This window comes from Agelaius phoeniceus, chromosome 18 (genome assembly GCF_051311805.1).
Source record: "Agelaius phoeniceus isolate bAgePho1 chromosome 18, bAgePho1.hap1, whole genome shotgun sequence".
In the NCBI taxonomy this organism is placed as follows: domain Eukaryota; kingdom Metazoa; phylum Chordata; class Aves; order Passeriformes; family Icteridae; genus Agelaius; species Agelaius phoeniceus.
The window spans coordinates 12,567,893-12,589,224 of NC_135282.1; the positions used below are offsets into that span (position 1 = coordinate 12,567,893).

General features: G+C 59.3%; 2 protein-coding genes across 6 annotated transcripts in view; one reads left to right on the forward strand and one right to left on the reverse strand.

The window, feature by feature from the left end:
• AP1B1 (adaptor related protein complex 1 subunit beta 1) overlaps positions 1–12,912 on the reverse strand; it is a 28,836-nt gene extending 15,924 nt beyond the window's left edge. For 4 of the 5 annotated variants that reach the window (XM_054645756.2, XM_054645755.2, XM_077187807.1 and 1 more), the window contains exons 1-5: positions 12,832–12,912; positions 6,468–6,585; positions 5,246–5,308; positions 4,293–4,398; positions 1,735–1,870 (exon numbers count right to left, since the gene is read on the reverse strand). In XM_054645756.2, the coding sequence (XP_054501731.1) occupies positions 1,735–1,870; positions 4,293–4,398; positions 5,246–5,282 (279 nt within the window). In that variant the 5' untranslated portion in view covers positions 5,283–5,308; positions 6,468–6,585; positions 12,832–12,912. Of the gene's footprint in view, positions 1–1,734; positions 1,871–4,292; positions 4,399–5,245; positions 5,309–5,469; positions 5,647–6,467; positions 6,586–12,831 lie in introns of those variants that run through there. The other variant, XM_077187806.1, reaches the window with a different exon arrangement.
• A 2,799-nt stretch (positions 12,913–15,711) lies between these two features.
• On the forward strand, positions 15,712–21,266 carry NEFH (neurofilament heavy chain). Its single transcript, XM_054645679.2, has 4 exons — positions 15,712–16,544; positions 17,741–17,940; positions 18,664–18,788; positions 19,097–21,266. Exons 1-4 carry the CDS (start codon positions 15,752–15,754, stop codon positions 20,763–20,765), a joined length of 2,787 nt encoding a protein of 928 aa, XP_054501654.2. The 5' UTR covers positions 15,712–15,751; the 3' UTR covers positions 20,766–21,266.
• The last annotated feature ends 66 nt before the right edge of the window (positions 21,267–21,332 follow it).

The following is a 21,332-nucleotide window of genomic DNA, read 5'->3' on the forward strand; positions in this document are numbered from 1 at the left end:
CCTGGACTTGCCTCCAAGGGCCCAGCTGCAGCATCCAGCCAGCCAAAAGTGTCTGTGGGGTGAAACACCACACACCCAGGCAGCCAAAAGTGTCTGTGGGGTGAAACACCACACACCCAGCCAGCCAAAAGTGTCTGTGGGGTGAAACACCACAGTTGCTGCTATTTGGTTCAGCAGCAAGGGCCAGACAAGCTCAGGCACGTCCCATCTGGCTATATTGGTAATTATTCCAATAACCCAAGATAGCTCAGCTACTTTTGGAGACACAATAATCAGCAGGATGGCTTCTGTTGTTGCTGTTTTGTTAGAAACAAAAAAGTTTAATAAAAAGCAAAATAACAAATAGAAAAACTGAGCCATGTGCCAGACGTTTTTGCTCTTAGTAAAACACTTTACAAAAGTGATTAGTTTCTTTGTTCACTCCTTTTTCTAGTTAATTGTCTAAGCAAGAGTTTTTAGCTTTTATCTAATTAGCCCTAAGTTTGAGGTGAAGTCTTTTAAGTCTTATGAGGTGTCTCTTCACTTAACTGAAGAGAGAAACTTCTAGACTTCTTTTCTTTTAAAGAGACAAAAGATAATTTTGTCACTCTGTAAACAGAGAGAACACTCCTACACAGGGAGGACAGGGCAAGGTGGATATTATTGTAATGATTTTACAATAATTTACAATAATTTATTATTGTAATCAAGGAGCCCTGATGAAGGCAGGAATAATGCTTCTGACTCCATGTTCTCAGAAGGCTCATTTATTACTTTATTATGCTATATTATATTAAAGAATACTAAACTATACTACAGAATACAGAAAGGACACTTACTCAATGCTAAAAAGATAATAATGAAAACTTGTGACTCTTTCCAGAGTCCTGACACAGCTTGGCCCTGCTTGGCCAAAGAGTGAAAACAACTCCCAGCAGAATCCAATGGAACAATCACCTGTGGGTAAACAACCTCCAAACACATTCCACACCAGCACAACACAGGAGAAGCAAATGAGATAAGAATTGTTTTCCTTTTCCCTGAGGCCTCTCTCACTGCCTTTCACCTTCTCAGGAGAAAACCCCTGGGTGAAGGAATTTTTTCAGAGAATGTGAATGCCACAGGATATCCTGGGCTCCTCAGCTATCTCCAGGGAGTTCAGGTCCTCCAGGAGATTTGGGTTCAAATCCCGAGGTTTTCATGTTCTGCTCTTGAGAATAAGTCACCCAAGAGAAGTTTCTCTCTTGTCCTGCACCCACTGGTGAGTTCCAACACCACCAATCCCCACTCCCACAACTCCTCAATCCATTCAGGAATCCCATGTCCTCATCACTTACACCAGGTACCTGAACCAACCTGATGCTGGAAACAGATATTGGGATTATTATGAGGGGTTTACCCTCCCTAAAAAGCCTGAACTCCCTCTAAAGCCCACCAGGCCTTTTCACTGAGTGCTTTGGCAATATCCTGGTTCCTAAGACACTCTTCAGTTCCCAGCTCCAATGGGAAGATCACGAGGGATTTCTCAGCCCATAAATTCACATGACAGCTCTCTCTGCCCACACCCCTGACAGAGCGAGTGGCACAGGACAGCTGCCAAAAACTGATTTTCTGCATTACTGGACAAATTCAATCCATTTTCTAGAGTTTGCAGAGCCCCTCCTCCAGAAGGGAGAGGCTTTGGAAAGCTGCCCACGCTCCCTGATTTGCAGCCTGGCACGGTGAGCTGGCACCTGGTGTCCCCTGTCCCCTCACCTTCACAAAGGTGTTCACAGCCATGATGGCCATGTCTGGCTGGCTCTTGGCATAGTTCATCAGGTAGAGGTAGACCAACTTCTTCAGCTCCAGGTTGTCTGTCTGCATGCAGTTCACCACGTCCGGGAAGAGAGCGCTGCAACACAGAGAGCTCAGTGAAGGCAGGACACAGCCAGGCTGCCCATGGATCCCCTTCCCATGGATAACCTGCTCCCAAAGCCAGCAGAACCCAGCTCCCTCCTGGGAGGAAATGCTGGGGCTCCTCACCTGGAGAGGAGAAGGCTCCAGGGAGAGCTCAGAGCCCCTTGCAGGGCCTAAAGGGGCTCCAGGAGAGCTGGAGAGGGACTGGGGACAAGGGATGGAGGGACAGGACCCAGGGAATGGCTCCCACTGCCAGAGGGCAGGGATGGATGGGATATTGGGAATTAGGAATTGTTCCCTGGCAGGGTGGGCAGGCCCTGGCACAGGGTGCCCAGAGCAGCTGGGGCTGCCCCTGGATCCCTGGCAGTGCCCAAGGCCAGGCTGGACATTGGGGCTGGGAGCAGCCTGGGACAGTGGGAGGTGTCCCTGCCATGGCAGGGGGTTGGATGAGCTGGGCTTTAAGGACCTTTTCCCATCCAAACCATTCCATGATTCTATGATTCCATGACTTCCTGCAGCAGACATGGCTGAAATACCCATCCCCAGTGGATCTTTTAATAGATCTGTATTAAACCAGCCCTTGATGGACAAAAATTGAGCTTTCCCACATGGCTCTGCTGCATCCACACTCCAGGGCACATCCACTGCCCCAGGAGAAGGTGCTGCACAACTCTCTCAGGCACAGCCTGGGGTTGTTGGGGTGTCTGTGCAGGGTCAGGACCTGCACTGGATGACTCTTGTGGATCCCTTCCAACTCAGGATATTCCAGGACTTTATGCATCATCACAGGATGGTGCCCAAAGGAAGAGCCCCCCTCCCCTGGGTGAGTCTGGAGCACCAGAGACTCTGCTGGGATGGAGGGGAATGCAGTGGATCTGCCTGCACAGAGCTGGGGCTGCCCAAACATCCTGGAGCTGTGGGGTACCAGAGATGCTGTTTCATCCAAAGACAGACCAATTAGACAATTAAACCACCTCAGGGGAGGCAATCAAGATCCCAGGGCTAACTCAGGGGTTATTCCACCCTGACAGATGTCCCAAGGCTCCTGGAAGCTTCTCCACCTCCGCAAACCAGCCAGGATCAAACCCAAGGCCCCCCTAAATCCGGGGAATTGGGTTTTGCAAAGCTGCTGCCCACCTGGGCTGGTCTCACCCTGGGTTAAACCAGGCTTTGCTGGCACCTCCTGGGGAGACAGCTTCCCTGCAGCCTGAAACAGGCACACACCAAAGAAATGGGCTGACACAGCCACAGGATCATGGAATGGCTTGGGAACCATGGAATCTCTAAATTTATCAAGTTCTACCCCCTGCCATGGCAGGGACACCTCCCACTGTCCCAGGCTGCTCCCAGCCCCAGTGTCCAGCCTGGCCTTGGGCACTGCCAGGGATCCAGGGGCAGCCCCAGCTGCTCTGGGCACCCTGTGCCAGGGCCTGCCCACCCTGCCAGGGAACAATTCCTAATTCCCAATCTCCCATCTAAATCTCTTTTAGTTTACAGCCATTCTCCTTTGTTCTGTCACTATTTGTCCATGTCAAAAGCTGATCTCCCTCTTTTTTAAAGCCCCTTCAAGCCCTGGAAGCTCCTGCCATTTCCATGTGATTTCCACAGTGGTCTCAAGATGGACACTCCCTGCTGCTGCTGCTCTGGGAGCCAGGGATGCCCCAGTTCTCCCAACCCTGAGTGTATTTTCCCTCCATTTACTCTCAAATGCACCATGAAAATCAAATTGCTGATGCTGCCTGTGCTGGGACAGGTCTGTGCAGGACAAGGCATGGAAGGAGCCACGTGCAGCTCAACCAGATGGAAAAGGAAGCAGAAACAGCAGCAGCTGCCTGACCTTTTGGACTGGAGAGGCTGTAAAGGGTTTATCAGCATCCAGGCACTGCCACCAAGCCTCCAAGGGGGTCCTGCTTGTTTTTAGTAACACACAAAGGAAGTGGGAATAATCCCAACAAACTGATCTGGCAGCCAGACCAATCCTCTTTTAGCCAGATTACAACAAAAGCCAGGAGAGCCCCCAGCTGCCAGGTGGCCACGTGGACACAAACTGCACTCCAGGAGGCAGAGCTGCAGCCAGGGTGTACCTGGGTGAATCCTGAGGGGAAAAGCAGCAAGGAAACCCCCTGGAAGCAACAGGGGGAAAAGGGAACCCAAAAACCAGCTGGGTTTGGCTTGGGAACATGGGAGAACAGCATGAAGGAGAGGTTTGGGGTAAATTTAAGGGCAAGGTTCTTCCCCCAGAGGGTGCTGGCACTGCCCAGGGAATGGGCACGGCCCCGAGGCTGCCAGAGCTCCAGGAGCCTTTGGGCAGCACTGCCAGGGATGGACAGGGTGGGATTGTTGGGGGTCTGGGCAAAGCAGGACCCTGGGGGTCCTTTCCAGCTCAGGATATTCCAGGCTGCAGCCCCAGCACACACCTGACATCCTTGCCCACAGTCATGGAGGCAATCACCTTCTTCACAGCCTCCTTCTTCTTCTCCTTCTTGTCACTGTTCAGCTCAGCCTTCAGCTCAAATATCTCCCCTGGAGAGATGGAAAAAGTGGCAGCTCAGGGATTAGAGGAAAGGGTCCCCCACCCCTCTGCTGGGTGAGCACAGCTCCCACCTGCTGTGTGACAGGGCTCTTCTGCCACCCCTGACAAGAGGGATTTAATTTCCCCAACACCCCCCTGAGGGCTGGAGCTGCTCTGGGGGCTCAGCTCTCATCCATGGGAATGGAATATTCACCTCCTGCTGAATCCTTGTGGCTCCTCCAGCCCCACAGGGATGGGAGATGCTGCAGGAGCCAGGAGCACCCCACAGGCACTGGATGGGGTTATCCAGAGGGTATTTTTGGCTGTGGGGTGATGATCCTAGCCCCATGAGGCCCTACCCTTCCCAGGGATGATGCCAGGTGGATTTTGGGCACTGCTCCTCAAGGCCATAGGAGGAAGGGTGGCTCCCAAATCCCTCCCTGCCTGGGGCAGCATCTCCTGCCCTCCTGAAGCCAGGCTGAGCTCCTTACTCCCTCCTGGGCTGGCAGATTGAGGAGGAAGGTGCCACATGGCTTCTCTCCACATTAATTCCTTGGTCTGGAGAGTGCTTAAGGGCCTGAGTGCTGCCCAGGGGAGCTCCTGAGCTGCTAAAGCCGATCAGCAGCTGCCACCAGCCCTGGCTGGGCTCAGGGGGCTGGGGACAAGGTGTCCTGACCCCACAGCAGCCCAGGAGCTGCTCCAGAGCAAGAAGCAGGGTGGGGTGTCAGCCACAGCATCCCAGGGGGACTCAGGGCATTCCCACAGGAGCTTCCCAGCCCTCCCCACCTGGTTTATACAGGAGTAAGAACCTGCTGGGGATTTGGGGATGAATTGTGATATTCCTGCTCCTTCCCTTACCTTTCTTGGTGGTGGTGAAGTACTTGGAGTCTGTCATGGTGGTCTCCAGCCAGCAGCACGGCCCTGGAGGAGAGGCAGAGCACAGAGGGTCAGGGCTGATAATTTCCTTGCAGGGATTGTTAAGGAGAGCTCCAGGAAGGAAAAACACCAGGGGAGGGAAAGAGTTTGGGATCTCATGGGAAGAGTCACAAGGAGGAGCACAATCCCCAAGGGAGTGTGAGCACCTCACAGCACTGTGATGATGGAGAATCAGCTGTTCCCTGATGGGGAATCAGGGCTCTCCAAAGAGGATGTGGAGGAGGAAAGGAACCATTGAAGATTCCAGGGCTGCAGCCCTGACTTTGCTCATCCCATCCTGCACAGAGCCAGGCAGCAGGGGCTCAGTGATCCTCCCTGGATTGCTCTCTCCTCATCCAAAAAATGCTTTCTTAAGGAAAACTCACAGCCAGCCCTCCCTCTCACCTACCCAGGGAACAGCTCAGGGCTGGGGGCAGGAACTGAGCCAAACCCGAGGCTCAGCTCCGTGGGACAGCACAGCCAAGGGGCACAGATCTGCCAGATGAAAGGGAGCCTCTCCCACAAACCAGCCCTGCTCCAGCAGGGTTGCTTTAAATTCCAAGGGTGTGAGGTTTCAGCCCAGCACTTGAGGCTCCATTATATAATTCAGGCAGTTTAGGGCAGATTTAGGGCTTGGCAGGCTGAGGAAGGAGATGTGCAGCCCTTCAGAAAGGTCACTGGGGATTTGGCTTTTATGGCTGGTTTTCCCATCTTTGCTTCAACAGGGAAGGAACCAGAGGCTCGTCCTTGAAAGCCTGCAGTGGCCTTGCTGTTTTGGAGGGGCAGGAATACAGGAAGCAAAGCCAAGTGAAAAAAAAAGAGATTAAAAAAAAGAGCTTGCGGATGGGTTTAAAATGCAAATGAGCATCTTGAAAGCCAAACGCAGCAGGAGCACAGAGAAACTGTGTCCTCTGTTCCCTGTCCAAGCTGGAGAGGGATCCCCAGCAGGGATAAAAAGAAAATCTGGATGAAATCTGGGGGTTGAGCAGGCTGGGCAGAGCACACAGCTCGGCAGGGAGGGAGAGGGAAGGAGTTTGCGTGGGTTTGGGGCTGCTCTGGGGGCTGGCAGCACCATCCTGGTGCTATTCCAGAGGGGGAAGCCTGGCACCACAGTCCCACAGCCCTGCCCCTGGTGACACAGGACACTCCTCGCTGCCTCAGTTACCTGGGATTGATTCAGAGCCTTTTTTATCCCACTAAGTCGATGGCTCTCCAGGGAACAGCGGGAGCTCCGGGCTGCGCCGCAGCTCTCTGCACCTCACTGCAGATCCTGTCCTGCCAGACTGGGAGGAAGGAAGGAAGGGAAGAAAGAGGATTCACTGCAGTCCCTCTGACTCCAGCACCTGGCTCACACTCAGCCCTGCTCTGCAGAAGTGCCTGGAAAGCAAACTTGAAGCTGAGCAGGGAATTTGTGCAGGCAGCTCGCAGACATGAATCACACCGGCCGCTTCCCTGCAGCTCCCCGCTCTCCCAGAGCCAGGGAAAGCACAGCCTGTGCTCTTCCCATCCACAGCCCCACTGAAACACCCCACTGATTCCAGAGGCTGAGACAACCACCCTCTCCCCCACCCCTTTAAGCCCTGCAGCAGCCCCAAGAAGGAAAGTGGCTCCTCCAGCTCGGGTATGAAGGCACAGCCCTCGCTCCTCACACAACACAACCCAACCCTCCCCAGGGCAGGAAGCCCCCCAGGGCCTGCAGCAGGGTGAGGAGGGGACCAAAGAGCTGCCAAACCCCAGTGCTCAGCACCCTGCACCCTGTGTGTCCCCCAGGCTGTGCCAGGGTGACAAGGCAGGGCTGGCTGCCAGCTGCAGGTGAATCCCCACAGCTCAGCCCTTGGGCAGGGGCCAGCACTGCTGCCTGGCTCTGCTCTGAAGGATGCAGAGGGAAGGGGTTTGCTCCCTCAGCTCCAGCAATCCCCACCCAGCTCCCTTCCCCACTGAGCAATTCCTACCCAGCTCCTTTCCCCACTGAGCAATCCCCACCCAGCTCCTTTCCATGCTGAGCAATCCCCACCCAGCTCCTTTCCATGCTGAGCAATCCCCACCCAGCTCCTTTCCCCACTGAGCAATCCCCACCCAGCTCCTTTCCCCACTGAGCAATTCCCACCCAGCTCCTCTCCCCACTGAGCAATCCCCACCCAGCTCCTTTCCCAGTGAGAGGCTGAGGGGAGCAGCCCCTCACTCACAAAAAGCAGGATGCCAGCAGCAAAGCAAAGGACACAGACCACCCCTGACCTTGTGGTGGCTCAGATTTTACCCCATCTTCACTTATTTTAAGCTGGTCTGGCAACAATCCACAGGATTGAAGGAGTTAAATGTCCATAAGGATCTGGAAGCTGCTGGAGAGGAGCACCCAGAGCCTCCCCCCAGCCAGTTTGGCCTCCTCAGGACTGGTTTTGGGACAGGTTTTGGCAGTGGCAAAAACCCAAACCCTTTTATCCCTGATTTGATTCACTCCAGGGGACTCAATTCCACAGCTCCACACAAACCAGAGCACTGCTGCTCTCCTGAGCCTCTCAGCCCCCAGGTCAGGCACATGGCAGAGCTCAGCCAGCCCATTTTCCCAATGCCATGCCAGCACCTCCCAACTTCAGCTACCTTGGGAAAACAGGAGGCTCCTAAACCCAAAATACAACAGCAAACACATCACTGGGTTTCCCACTGAGGTGGCTGCTGCCAGGGGGGTCCTGGGAATGCCACCAATGCCAAATGAGCCATTGCTGGTGCTGCTCACTTCCTCTTATGGAGAGTGCAGGAAAACTCATTTCTTCTGCTACTTTCACCACCCTGTTTTAGGAAAATTCCTCCATTCTTGAAGGCTGAGATGCTGCTGACCAGAGACTTTCACCATGGAATGGTTTGGGTGGGAAGGGACCTTAAGGATCATCTGATCCCACCCCTGCCATGGCACGGACACCTCCCACTGTCCCAGAGGGGACAAGGCTCCAAGCCCTGTCCTGGAACACTTCCAGGGATCCAGGGGCAGCCCCAGCTCCTCTGGGAATTCCATCCCAGGCCTTCCCTACCCTGCCAGGGAACAATTCCTAATTCCCAATATCCCATCCAGCCCTGCCCTCTGCAGTGGGAGCCATTCCCTGTGTCCTGTCCCTCCATCCCTTGTCCCCAGTCCCTCTCCAGCTCTCCTGGAGCCCCTTTAGGCCCTGCCAGGGGCTCTGAGGTGTCCCTGGAGCCTTCTCCTCTCCAGGTGAGCACCCCCAGCTCTCCCAGCCTGGCTCCAGCCCTTGGAGCATCTCTGGTGCCTCCTCTGGGCTCACTTTCAGCTTCCACCAGCACAGAGCCACTGCCAGGGCTGGGATGCAGCCCTAAACCTGTGCCCAAGACATCCCAAATCCCTGCTTATCCCAGCCCAGCAAACCCCCCCAGGTCCTCCTAAACCCAGGGGAAGGGAAGGGAAGGGAAGGGAAGGGAAGGGAAGGGAAGGGAAGGGAAGGGAAGGGAAGGGAAGGGAAGGGAAGGGAAGGGAAGGGAAGGGAAGGGAAGGGAAGGGAAGGGAAGGGAAGGGAAGGGAAGGGAAGGGAAGGGAAGGGAAGGGAAGGGAAGGGAAGGGAAGGGAAGGGAAGGGAAGGGAAGGGAAGGGAATTCCAAGGACAAGCTCCTAGGAAAGGGCTCCCCTGGAAACCAGAGGGGCAGCTGGAGGTTAGTGGGGAAAGGCAACTCCCACAGGCAAACACCTCAGCTGGAAATGCAGCACCTGAGGGCCAAGGTGGCATAATTAGGGAAATTAAGGAAAACTAAAAAATTAATGGGTAACTGGAGCCGTGGGGAATCACATAACTGCTCCCTGCTGCAGGGCACTGCAGAGGCCAGGCAGGGGTGAGGTGGTGATGGCTCCCTGTGGGAATTAGTAAAGGTAAGAAGGTTTCCAGAAAGCTCTAAAAGCAGGCCCAGAAACAGAAAGAACGAAAAACTTCGAGCCAAGTTGTAGTTAGAAAGTCTGAAAGTAGAAAAGTTATAATAGTACAGCAAGGACATGAAACAATAGCTTAAGTCTTAAGCTTGGCTAAGACAGACCTTAAGACTACAAGAAAATAAATTTGCTTAGCAAGACAGTAGAAGGTTTGAACTTACTAATAATGGACTGTGTATTATCCATAGAAAAAAGACAAACATTGTGTGAAACAAGTATACATGTGCTTTTAGTAATTAGCTAGAACAATTATCTATAAACTTCAGCAATATGCTATTGGCTAAAAGCTTTTAAAGTATTCTGTAACAAAGAAACCTTTAGCTGCTACCAGCTGTACATAAACTTTACCATCTTCCCATTGTCTCAACCATGTAATAAAGGCAATACAACAAATAAAACTCAAGAAATGCACCCAAGAGTCCCATCCCGTTCATGAATGAAAAATAAAAATAAAATTTTTATTTTTTTTACCACACCAACACAGCTCTGAGCATATCCCTGCCCCATGGACAAACCCCAGGAGCTGCCACAGGCACCAGCCAAGGGAGAGAAACACCCCAGGGTGCAAGGAGAGAGCCAGGGGCGGAGGACACCCAACCCAACAGCTCCAGAGCCTCGTGCTGACCCCGGCTCTTTCCCTCCTTACTCACAGCAGCGCTTCCCATCCTACAGCCACGGGCACAGCTCCCATCCCTGGGCTCATCCCACAGCTCATCCCACAGCTCATCCCACAGCTCCCAGCTCCCATCCCTGGGCTCATCCCACATCCCCCAGCTCCCATCCCAGTGCTCATCCCACAGCTCCCATCCCTGTCCTCATCCCACAGCTCCCATCCCTGTCCTCATCCCACATCCCAGAGCTCCCATCCCTGTGCTCATCCCACAGCTCCCATCCCACAGCTCCCATCCCTGTGCTCATCCCACAGCTCCCATCCCAGTGCTCATCCCACATCCCACAGCTCCCATCCCAGTGCTCATCCCCCAGCTCCCATCCCACAGCTCATCCCCCAGCTCCCATCCCTGTGCTCATCCCCCAGCTCCCATCCCTGGGCTCATCCCACATCCCACAGCTCCCATCCCACAGCTCATCCCACAGCTTCCATCCCTGTGCTCATTCCACAGCTCCCATCCCTGTGCTCATCCCACATCTCACAGCTCCCATCCCTGTGCTCATCCCACATCCCCCAGCTCCCATCCCTGTGCTCATCCCACAGCTCCCATCCCTGTGCTCATCCCACAGCTCCCATCCCACAGCTCATCCCACAGCTCCCATCCCTGGGCTCATCCCACAGCTCCCATCCCTGGGCTCATCCCACAGCTCCCATCCCTGGGCTCATCCCACAGCTCCCATCCCTGGGCTCATCCCACAGCTCCCATCCCACAGCTCATCCCACAGCTCCCATCCCTGGGCTCATCCCACAGCTCCCATCCCTGGGCTCATCCCACATCCCACAGCTCCCATCCCTGGGCTCATCCCACATCCCCCAGCTCCCATCCCTGGGCTCATCCCCCAGCTCCCATCCCTGGGCTCATCCCACATCCCACAGCTCCCATCCCACCTCTGCCAGACCACCACAAACCCTCCCAGCAGCCCCACACACCTTCCCAGCAGGATAATTTTCCCCTGTCTGGCCTAACTGGAGCCAGTTTTTGCTCCAGCTTGGCCCTGCAGCAGCTCAGGGCTGTGATTCTGCTGGATCCCACCAGCACCATCCCCATTCTCTCTCCAACTTGTCACTGACCAACCCATGGGCATTCCAAAAGGCTCCATCCCCACTAAACAAGGGGTAACTTGGATAACTCAGGGGTAGGAGCCCAACTCACTGTGCCATCATCAGCAAGGTGCTCAAAGCAAACCCAAAAACTCTTTGGCAGATCCAAAGCAGTGGCAGCAGCAAATGAACTGCAAGCAATACATCCCATCAACCAATAACTGGGGAATAAACTCAAGGAAAAAGCAAAAAGGACAATGCTGAGGTGTCCCCTGCAGCACACACTGCCAGGATTCCCACTGCCACAGAGCCCAGAGCCCCGTGCTCTGAGAGCTGGGGGGACTTTCATCACCTTGAACTGGGATGGACCCCCCAAACTGCAGCTGAGCATCCTCAGGGACACCAAGGACCCTGTCCTGGCCACAGCACCAGGCTCCCATGGCACAGGGGATGCTCTCCTCCTGGGACAGCCAGGTTCTGCAGGGTGGACACCTGCCATGGAATTCCCAAGCAAGGCCCAACACCCCTGGAAAGCCCCTTGGGGTGCCAAAGGCTGTTCAGCCTGGCAGTCTGACCCCACAAATGGGTGTGGGAAGCACAAAGCACATCAGTCCCACTGCTCATCCAAGGCCTATCCCATTTCCTGTCACCCCAGGAGAGAGCAGACACAAAACCCCACTGAGCCCCCACTGCTGCCAGGGATGGGACCCTGACAGGTGTCAGAGCTCCACAAAACACCTGCAGCAACAACAGCAACACCTCCAACACGGCCCCCTCAGCCTGGAGCTGTCTCACAGCTCCTTTTTATCCACTTTGGGGCTTTTTCCCCCCAAATCTCCCTGAAGGAGGCAGCAAGCACAGGATATCAGCCTCCCTGTCTGCTCCATGCCCAGCTCCCAGCTTATTCCATGCAGAGCCAAGACCTTTCCCTACAGATGTGCCATGTCCCGGGGGGGTGAAGGGCTCACTCCGTGTCCCCCAGCCCTTCCCGGGGGTCCTGTCCCCAGCACGGGGCCCGTCGGGCCAGGACACGGTGCCCGGGGAGGGGAGCGGATCCCGGGCGATCCCTGCGGGATGGAGCCGGGAGGGCAGCGCTGCCACACGGAGCTGCCGGGGGACACGCGGGGACAGGCGGGACACGGGACACGGCCCGGGGGAGGCTGCGGGGAGCGGGGACACCCGTGGGCCCCAGCCGGGCAAAGGAGGGGGACACAGCCCGGACTGAGGAGCGGAGCATGGGGACACAGCCCGGACTGAGGAGCGGAGCATGGAGACAGAGACCGGACTGAGGAGGGGAGCATGGGGACACAGCCCGGACTGAGGAGGGGAGCATGGGGACAGAGACCGGACTGAGGAGGGGAGCATGGGGACACAGCCCGGACTGAAGGGGGAACATGGGGACACGGCCCGGACTGAGAAGGGGAACATGGGGACAGAGATCGGACTGAGGAGGGGAACATGGGGACAGAGATCGGACTGAGGAGGGGAACATGGGGACACAGCTCGGACTGAGGAGGAGAACATGGGGACACAGCTCGGACTGAGGAGGGGAGCATGGGGACACGGCCCGGGACACGGGGTCAGAACAGGGACCCAGCCCGGGGACACGGCCCGGGGCGAGGCGGAGGCCAGGTCAGGGGTCAGAGCGGGGACACCGCCGGTCCCTGAGGGGCACAGAGGGCACGGCTCAGGGCGGGGGGCGGCAGGGGCCCGGGCCCAGAAGGACGCGGCGCGGCCCGAGCCCCGGCGGGGGGCCCGTCCCGGGTGCGCACGGGCGGAGCGCGGGGGAGGCGGCCGGGGCAGGAGCGGCTGCGGAGCCCGGCTCTGGCTCTGCCCCAGCCCGGTCCGTCCATCCCATCCCGGCCCATCCCGGCCCGGCCCGGTCCGTACCTGCTGCCGCCGCCGCCGCCACCGGAACTGAGGAGCGGGGAGCGCTTCCGGGGCGGGGCGGGGCCTCCGCGGGTGGGCGGGGGATAGGGCGGGGCTACGACGGGAGGGGCGGGGCTGGGAACGGGCGCGAGAACGGGAGAGGGAATGGGGCAGGGATAGGGATGGGATAGGGGAGAGGGAATGGGGGAACAGGGATGGGATAGGGGAGAGGGAATGGGGGAACAGGGATGGGATAGGGGAGAGGGAATGGGGGAACAGGGATGGGATAGGGGAGAGGGAATGGGGGAACAGGGATGGGATAGGGGAGAGGGAATGAGGGACAGGGATGGGGATGGGAGAGGGAATGGGGGAACAGGGTTGGGGATGGGGATGCGGATGGGATAGGGGAGAGGGGAGAGGGAATGGGGAAATAGGGATGGGATGGGATGGGGATGGGACAGGGGAGAGGGAATGGGGGAACCGGCATGGGATAAGGATAGGGGAGAGGGAATGGGGGAACTGGGAACGGGGACAAGGAATGGGAACAGGGGGTAGGAATGGGGACAGGGCATGGGGACAGGGAATGGGGATAAGGGATAGAGACATGGGATGGGGACAGGGGATAGGGACGTGGGATGAAAACAGGGGATAGGGATAGAGTATGGGAACAGGGAATTGGAGATGGGAGCATGGGATGGGGACACGGATAGAGAAAGAGATGGGGACAGGAGATAGGGGCATGGTATAGGGACAGGGATGGGGATAGAGGATGGGGACATGGATGAGGACATGGATGGGGACAGGGATAGGGACAGGGGATGGAGACACGGGATGGGAACATGGGATGGAGCAGAGAGTTGTGGGGACAGGGGACAGCCCAGGGGTTGGGATGGAAACAGGGAAAGGGTTTGGAGGCAGGGCTTGGGAGAGGGGGTCACACAGGGTGTGGGGACAGGGTCACCCCTCCACAGGCCATGTCCCCTTGCTCAGCCGCGTGTCCCCAGGGTGGGAAGGACCCTCAGGGCCCCACCTGTCCCCACCCGCGGGTCCCCACGGCCCCAGGCTGGTGGCAGGTGGCCGGGAGCGGGTCAGGGGGCTGGCAGCAGGAGCTGGGCAGGCAGAGCTGCTCGGGGGTGGCCCGTGCCTGCTGTCCCCGTGTCCCCAGCACTCCCAGGGATGTGTCACTGGCTGAGGGTGCTCAGCCTCCCGCTCCTCCCGGCGCATCCCGGCTGCTCCCGGCCCTGCTTCCGTGGATCTGTGGGAGAAGGGACAGGGGGGGACCCTGCTCACACAGGGGACAGCTGTGGGGACAGCAGGGACACCAGGGCTGCTCCTGGGAACCATGGACCTGCCTGCTGATTGGCTGGGATCTGTGAGCCTGCCTTCTGATTGGCTGGGATCTATGGACCTGCCTGCTGATTGGCTGGGATCTATGGAGCTGCCTGCTGATTGGCTGGGGGATGCCTATGCACTTGCCTGCTGATTAGCTGGGATCTGTACTCCTGTCTGCTGATTGGCTGGTACAATGTCTATCAATCTGGTTGCTGATTGGCTGGGATCTCCAGGCCAGGCTGCTGATTGGCTGAGCTGTTAGTGCCTGCCCACATCTTGAGCTCTGTGTGTGCTGATTGGCTGGGTAGCAACTGTCCTGATTGGCTGGGTGGTCTGGGGCTGCTGATTGGCCATTGGTCCATATGGGTGGACTGGCAGGGCTGTCTGTGAGTGCTGATTGGCTGGGTGGTACCCGAGTGCTGATTGGCTCTATGGTACTTGAGTGCTGATTGGCCGGGTGGTACCCGAGTGCTGATTGGCCGGGTGGTACCTGAGTGCTGATTGGCTGGGTGGTACCTGAGTGCTGATTGGCCGGGTGGTACCCGAGTGCTGATTGGCTGAGTGGCCCGTGGCTGCCCCCGTCCCAAGGGCAGGTTTTGGGGGTCAAATCCCCCCACCCCATCCCTGTCTCTATCCCCACCCCAGCAGGGATGGCAGACCTGGCCCTCCCATCCCTGCCTGCCGGGAGCTCCCCAGCGTCCCGCAGAGCTGTCCCCTGTCCCCCCAGGGAACCCTCCCGGCACCACCCCCCTGCCAGCAGGAACCCCCAGTCAGTGCCTGGCCCCAGGGGGACACCGAGTGGGGGCCCCACCCCAGGGTCGCTGCCGCACCCTTGGAGGGGGTGTCTGTGCCACCCGGGGGTCCCTCCTTTCTCCTTCACACCGGGGTGGGGTCCTGCTCTGTACTGGGTGGTCCCAGCTCCCTTCCGAGGGTCTCACTCTCTATTCCTGGGGACCCCACTCTATTCCCAGAGTTTCTCTCTCTGCCCAGGGGGTCCACGGTCACATCAGGGGGCTCCCCACTCCCTTTCCACGGGGTCCTCGCCCTGTCCTCGGGGGTCCCACCTCCCTCTCTGAAGGTCCCACCCTCTATTCTTCTTTTCCCCCTCTCTGCTCTGATGGTCCCTTCTCGCTTCAGGGGCTCTCCACTTCCCACGGGGTCCTCACTCTGTCCTGGGGTGTCCCTGCTCCTTTCTCGGGGCTCCCATTCTCTATTCCCAGTGGTTCTGCTCCCTGCCCGGGGATGTGTTCTCCCTCAAGGAGTTCCCTTATCCCTTCCCGGGGTCCCACTCTCTGATCCCGCGGGTCCTTGCGGGATCTCTCCACTCCCTTCCCGGTGGTCCTGTTTGCTGCTCCCGGGATCCCGCTGTGCTCCGGGGTCCCCGTTCTCCTGCCGGGGGACAATCCGCTCCTTTCTGGTGCGGCTCCCGCTCCCACCTGGGCGTGGCAGCGGGGTCCCCCCGCACCCGCGGGGCTGCGGCGGCGGCGCGGGGCGGTGCCACTGCCGGTGCCGGTGCCCACCCCCGCTGCCGGTGGCGGGGCGGAGCGGCCGCCCCGAGCTGTATAAAGCGGGCGGCCGCTCCGGTGCCGCAGCGAGGGTGGGGTTCGCCATGAGCTTGATGCTGGAGACGCTGCTGGGCCCCCCGGGGGGGTTCCGCAAGGAGCCGGGCCGCGCCGCCCCGCGCTCCGCCGCCTCCAGCGGCTTCTACTCGTGGCCGGCCCCGGTGGTGGGACGGGCGCGGGGCGCAGGGGGCGGCGGCGGCAGCGCGGCCGCGTCCTCCACCGAGAGCCTGGACTCGCTGAACGGCGAACCGCGGGCGCGCAACGAGAAGGAGCTGCTGCAGGTGCTGAACGACCGCTTCGCCGGCTACATCGAGCGGGTGCGGGCGCTGGAGCAGCAGAACCGGGCGCTGGCGGCCGAGGCGGCGGCGCTGCGGCAGCAGCAGGCGGGGCGCTCGGCCATGGGCGAGCTGTACGCGCGGGAGCTGCGGGACATGCGGGGCACCGTGCTGCGCCTGGGCGCCGAGAAGGGCCAGCTGCGGCTGGAGCGGGCGCGCCTGGCCGAGGACGTGGCGGCGCTGCGGGGAAGGCTGGAGGACGAGGCTCGGCAGCGCTCGGAGCTGGAGGCGGCGGCCCGCGGGCTGGCGCAGCGCTCGGCGCAGGAGGAGCGGGCGCGGGCGCCGCTGGAGGAGCGAGCCCGGGCGCTGCGGGAGGAGGCGGAGCAGCTGCGGAGGCAGCACCGCGCCGAGGTGGGAGCGCTGCTGCGCGGGGCGCGGCCCGAGCTGCCCGCAGAGCCGCCCGCCTCCCTGCGCCCCGGAGTCACCGCCGCGCTCCGCGACCTGCGCGCACAGCTGGAGGGCACGGCGGCCCGCAGCACCCTGCAGGCCGAGGAGTGGTTCCGCGGTGAGTGCGAGGGTGGGGCCGCCGAACCCGCCGGCAGCGTCCCGGTACCTCCCCCGGGACACCCTGGGCTGCCGCGCTCCGGGGTGGGCTTGGAGCAAAGGGAGCGAGGGAGGCCCGAGGGATGCGGGGATTCCCCGCTCTCTGTATCGTGTTAGATGCCCCCAGCCGGGAGGTGCAGGGACCCCTCCCACCCCTACTGTGCTCCTGGAGGGTGTTGGGATAGCGAGCCCCCCTACATTGTGCTCGGGGAGGGTCAGTGCCCCCCTCCCTAGCGGTGTGCAGGGACCTCCCGTACCTCCCGCAGCCTGGGAGGGCTTCAGGGTGACCCCATCCCTGCCACCAGAGCCCCAGTGCCCGCGGCTGCCCTGCCCGTCTCCCCTCTGCCCCGCAGTGAGTTTCGAGGAGGGTTCCAGCATCACTGTCCCGGCACCCCGCAAGTTTTTGGGGTGCCGGATCTCTCCAACGCTGCAGGGAATTGTGCCGGTCCCTCTGAGCCGGGGCGAGGCCAGGGGTGCTTGCAGCGCTGGGGGGGGCGGTACCGCATCCCTGACGCGGGAGGGGAGGACAGAGAGTGGCCTTTTTTGGGCGGGGGGGACAGTACGGTGAGGAGAGTGGGGTCGGCATCCCAAAAACCGCTCGGCACCCCGGGCTGAGCCCCGGCGCGCAGGGCGGGTCCAGCACCGCGGACAGCGGCGCTTCAGCACCGCGGGCAGCGGCAGCGCCGACCCGGGGCGCTCGTCCCGCGGGGCGGGGGCTGCCCCGGGAGCCGCAGGATCACTGCTCCCCATTCCTGTCCCCTCATTCTGTGCCCCGCCTCGTCCCCTGGGGTGTCCGCAGGGCGCTGCGGCAAAACCCCCCCGCCCCGGGCCAGGGCTGGCGTGTCTGGGATGCGGCAGGGGGGCAGTGCCGTGGGGCAGGGGGCTGTGGCACAGCTGAAGGGGAAGCGGGGGCTGCAGCCAGGCTCTGCACTGGCTGAAGTCCAGCATGGCAGAAACAGCCCCGAGCTCGTCTTGCCCATCCTCCTTCACTTCCCAGCAGAGATGGAAGGAGGGGTGGGGAAGGCAGAGCACTCAGGGAGCCCACGGTGGCTCTGCAGAGGACAGGGATGTGTGGCATGGACAGGTTTGAGTTTCCCCAAGGGGGGGAGGCTGCAGCCTCCTTCCCTCCCACCCCACAGCTTCCCTTTTCCATGGCAGTGAGGCTGGACAAGCTGTCGGAGGTGGCCAAGGTGAACACGGACGCCATGCGCTTGGCCCAGGAGGAGATCTCCGAGTACCGCCGGCAGCTCCAGGCCAAGACCACCGAGCTGGAAGCCCTCAAAGGGACCCAGGAGTCGCTGGAGAGGCAGAGGCAGGACTCGGAGGAGCGCCATCATGCAGATGTCCTGTCCTACCAGGTGCTGTGGCGCAGTGGGCAGCAGCCCAGGCTGGGGAGGGACCATCCCGCTGCTGGGGAGGGGCAGCGCGGGGACTTTGGCTTCAGGGATGGAAAAGAGTTGTGGGACATGCTCGGGGCTGTGTCAGAACTGGCCTCCCCCAGCCCACAGGGATCAGGAACCCAGAGCCTGAGGTGGTGTCCAGGCTGTTGTGTCCCTCAGCACCCCTGGAACTGCCCCAAGGCTCTGCCTGGCACTGAACTGTCTGTGAGGGTGGCCACAAATGCCATGGAAGTGTGTCCAGGCTTTGGGCCACATCCTAACCCCCAGATCTGAGAAGTGAGGGCTGCCTTGGTGGCCTTGGAATGAAGTGCTGTCCCCAGGGTGGTGCCCACCAGCCTCCAGCTGGAGTTCAGTTGCCATTGGACTCACTCAAGTCCTGGAAGCATTCCCACGCTGGAGGCAGTGCTGGGAGCGTGCCAAGGACTCAGCTGGAGTGCAGCTCCTTGCTCAGGGCATGCAGGGCTCCTGCCAGGTCCCCCAAGGCAACTGGACACCCCTGGGGCCACCCCTGGCTGTGTTCCCTTCCCTGTGTGTCTGCAGGAGGAGGTGGCTGCAGACTCCTCTGTGAGGACACCCTGGTGCTGGAGACCAGGGGACAGTTTAGGGATGCTCTTGTGTCCCCCTGCTCCTGGGGACTGTGCTGTGTGTCCCCCCCCCCATTATTTTTCTGTCTGCCCACAGGAAACCATCCAGCAGCTTGACAATGAGCTGAGGAACACCAAGTGGGAGATGGCAGCTCAGCTCCGCGAGTACCAGGATCTGCTCAACGTCAAAATGGCCCTGGACATCGAAATTGCTGCCTACAGGTACAGGGGGAGGCAGGGGAAGGGGTGGGGGGTCTCAGCCAGGTCTACTCAAGGTCCCTTGTTAACACCTGAGCTCCTTCTGGTGAGCAAATCATCCATCCATGGTGGGCAATGTCCAGTTGGGTGACCCAGTGGTGTGTGGAGGGAAGGGCAAGGAAATCTGCTCATCCCAGGCCACAGGAGCAGGAAGATTATCCAGGATGGGGCAGGGAGGGAGATGGAGCTGCAGGACAGTGCTGGCAGCTCCTGGTCACAGGAGGAGAGGAGAAGCCATCACTGAATGCCCTGCCCTGGTCTCTCCCTGGCAGAAAGCTCCTGGAAGGGGAGGAGTATCGGCTAGAGACTGGCATTGGGATGCTCTCCTACCCCGAGGTGGTCCCCAAGCCTCCCAGCATCACCACCAGCATCAAGGTGAAGAGTGAGGAGAAGATCAAGGTGGTGGAAAAATCAGAGAAGGAGACAGTGATTGTGGAGGAGCAGACAGAGGAAATCCAGGTGACCGAGGAGGTCACAGAGGAGGAGGAGGCTGAGAAAGAGGCTGAAGAGGAAAAAGCTGAAGAGAAGGAGGAAGAGGGGGAGGAAGAAGAAGAAGAGGAGAAAGCTGAAGAAGAGGGAGAAGAAAAGGCCAAGTCTCCTGCAAAGGAAGAGGCCAAGTCCCCAGAGAAACCTGAGTCCCCCTCAAAGGAGGAGGCCAAGAGCCCAGCAGCAAAGTCTCCTGAAAAGCTCCCATCCCCCTCAAAGGAGGGGGCCAAGACCCCAGTTGTGAAATCCCCAGAAAAACCTGCAACCCCCTCAAAGGAGGAGGCCAAGAGCCCGGCTGTGAAGTCCCCAGAGAAACCCCCAACCCCCTCAAAGGAGGAAGCCAAGACTCCAGCTGTGAAATCCCCTGAAAAGCCACCAATGCCCCCTAAGGAGGAGGCCAAGACCCCGACAGTGAAATCCCCAGAGAAACCCACACCTCCCTCAAAGGATGAGGCCAAGACCCCGACAGTGAAATCCCCAGAGAAACCCACAGCTCCCTCAAAAGAGGAGGCCAAGACCCCGACTGTCAAGTCCCCAGAGAAACCCCCAGCCCCTTCTAAAGAGGAGGCCAAGCCCCCAGCTGTGAAATCCCCAGAGCCACCTGCAACTCCCTCAAAGGAAGAAGCCAAACCCCCAGCTGTGAAGTCCCCAGAGAAGCCCCCAAGCCCTTCTAAGGAGGAGGCCAAACCCCCAGCTGTGAAATCCCCAGAGAAGCCCCCGAGCCCCTCTAAGGAGGAGGCCAAACCCCCAGCTGTGAAGTCCCCAGAGAAGCCCCCAAGCCCCTCAAAGGAAGAAGCCAAACCCCCAGCTGTGAAGTCCCCAGAAAAAGCCAAATCTCCCATGAAGGAGGAGGCCAAGTCTCCACAGAAGGAGGTGGCCCCAGCCAAGGAGCCAAGCCCTGCTCCAAAGGCCCCGGCCAAGGAGGAGCAGCCCAAGGAGGTGAAGGCTCCCTCCAAGCCTGAGGAGGGTAAGAAGGAGGAAGCTCCCAAGAAGGACATCCCAGCCAAGGCAGAGGAGAAACCCAAGGAGAAGGCGGCTGCTGTGCCAGAGCCTCCAGCTCCACAGGCCAAAGAGAGCAAGCCAAGCCCCAAACCTGCCAAAGAGGGAAAAGCTGAGGAGGCTCCAGCAAAACCTCAGCAGGAGGTCAGCAAAGCAGCCACCAAGGAGGCTGAAAAGCCAAAGGCTGAGGAGCCTAAGAAGAAAGTAGAAGAACCCAAGAAGGAGAAGGTGGAGGAGCCCAAGAAGGTGGAGGAGCCCAAGAAAGAGAAGGCGGAAGAGCCCAAGAAGGAGAAGGCAGAGGAGCCTAAGAAGGTGGAGGAACCCAAGAAGGAGAAGGCGGAGGAACCCAAAGCTAAAGCAAAACCCAAAGATGAGCCCAAAGCCAGTAAGGAACCCCCCAAAGCCGAGGCTCCCTCCAGCAAGGAGGGCACAGCCCCAGAGCCGGGGAAGAAGTGATGGAGGAGTCCCAGGAGCCGCAGGCACCTCCGGGCACGGGAGCTGCTCCGCTCCTGCCATGGCTGGGCCCGGGGTGGGAGCCCAGGGACCCCCAGGACCCCCAGGCCAGGCTTTCCCTTAGCAATAGGCCCGTGAGAGCCCCTCGGGTGGGCGATTGCTTCCCTCGCAGAACGTGATATTCGCCGAGCGCCACATTTAAACACTTGAATTATAACCCTGGAGAAGAGGGGGGACCCCCAGGGGAACCCCACCACCCTTCTCCTCTAAGTGCATTTATTTAATGTATGTGCAATGGATGGATGAGTGCAATGCAGAGCTGTAGCTGCTTGGGGGGGCTGGCGGGGTCCTGCCCTGCCCTGGGGGGTGACAGTCCCTCTGGGCAGAGGTGGGAGAGGCTGGGAGCTGCTGGAATGCTCACAGACACACACAGTGCACCAGGAACCTCAGCCCACTGATCTTTGCTTTCTGTGCAATTACCAAATAAAAGTGCTTACAGAGACACCCTGGCTCTGCTGGCTTGTCCTGGGGAGAAGACGGGGAAGGAAGGTGGGAATGTGGGGCTGGGAT

Coding starts and splice junctions, on each gene's coding strand:
- NEFH (XM_054645679.2), top strand. CDS start 15,752: ATGAGCTTGATGCTGGAGACGCTGCTGGGCCCCCCGGGGGGGTTCCGC. Junction 16,545..17,740: donor GGCCGAGGAGTGGTTCCGCG/GTGAGTGCGAGG, acceptor TTTCCATGGCAG/TGAGGCTGGACAAGCTGTCG. Junction 17,941..18,663: donor CAGATGTCCTGTCCTACCAG/GTGCTGTGGCGC, acceptor GTCTGCCCACAG/GAAACCATCCAGCAGCTTGA.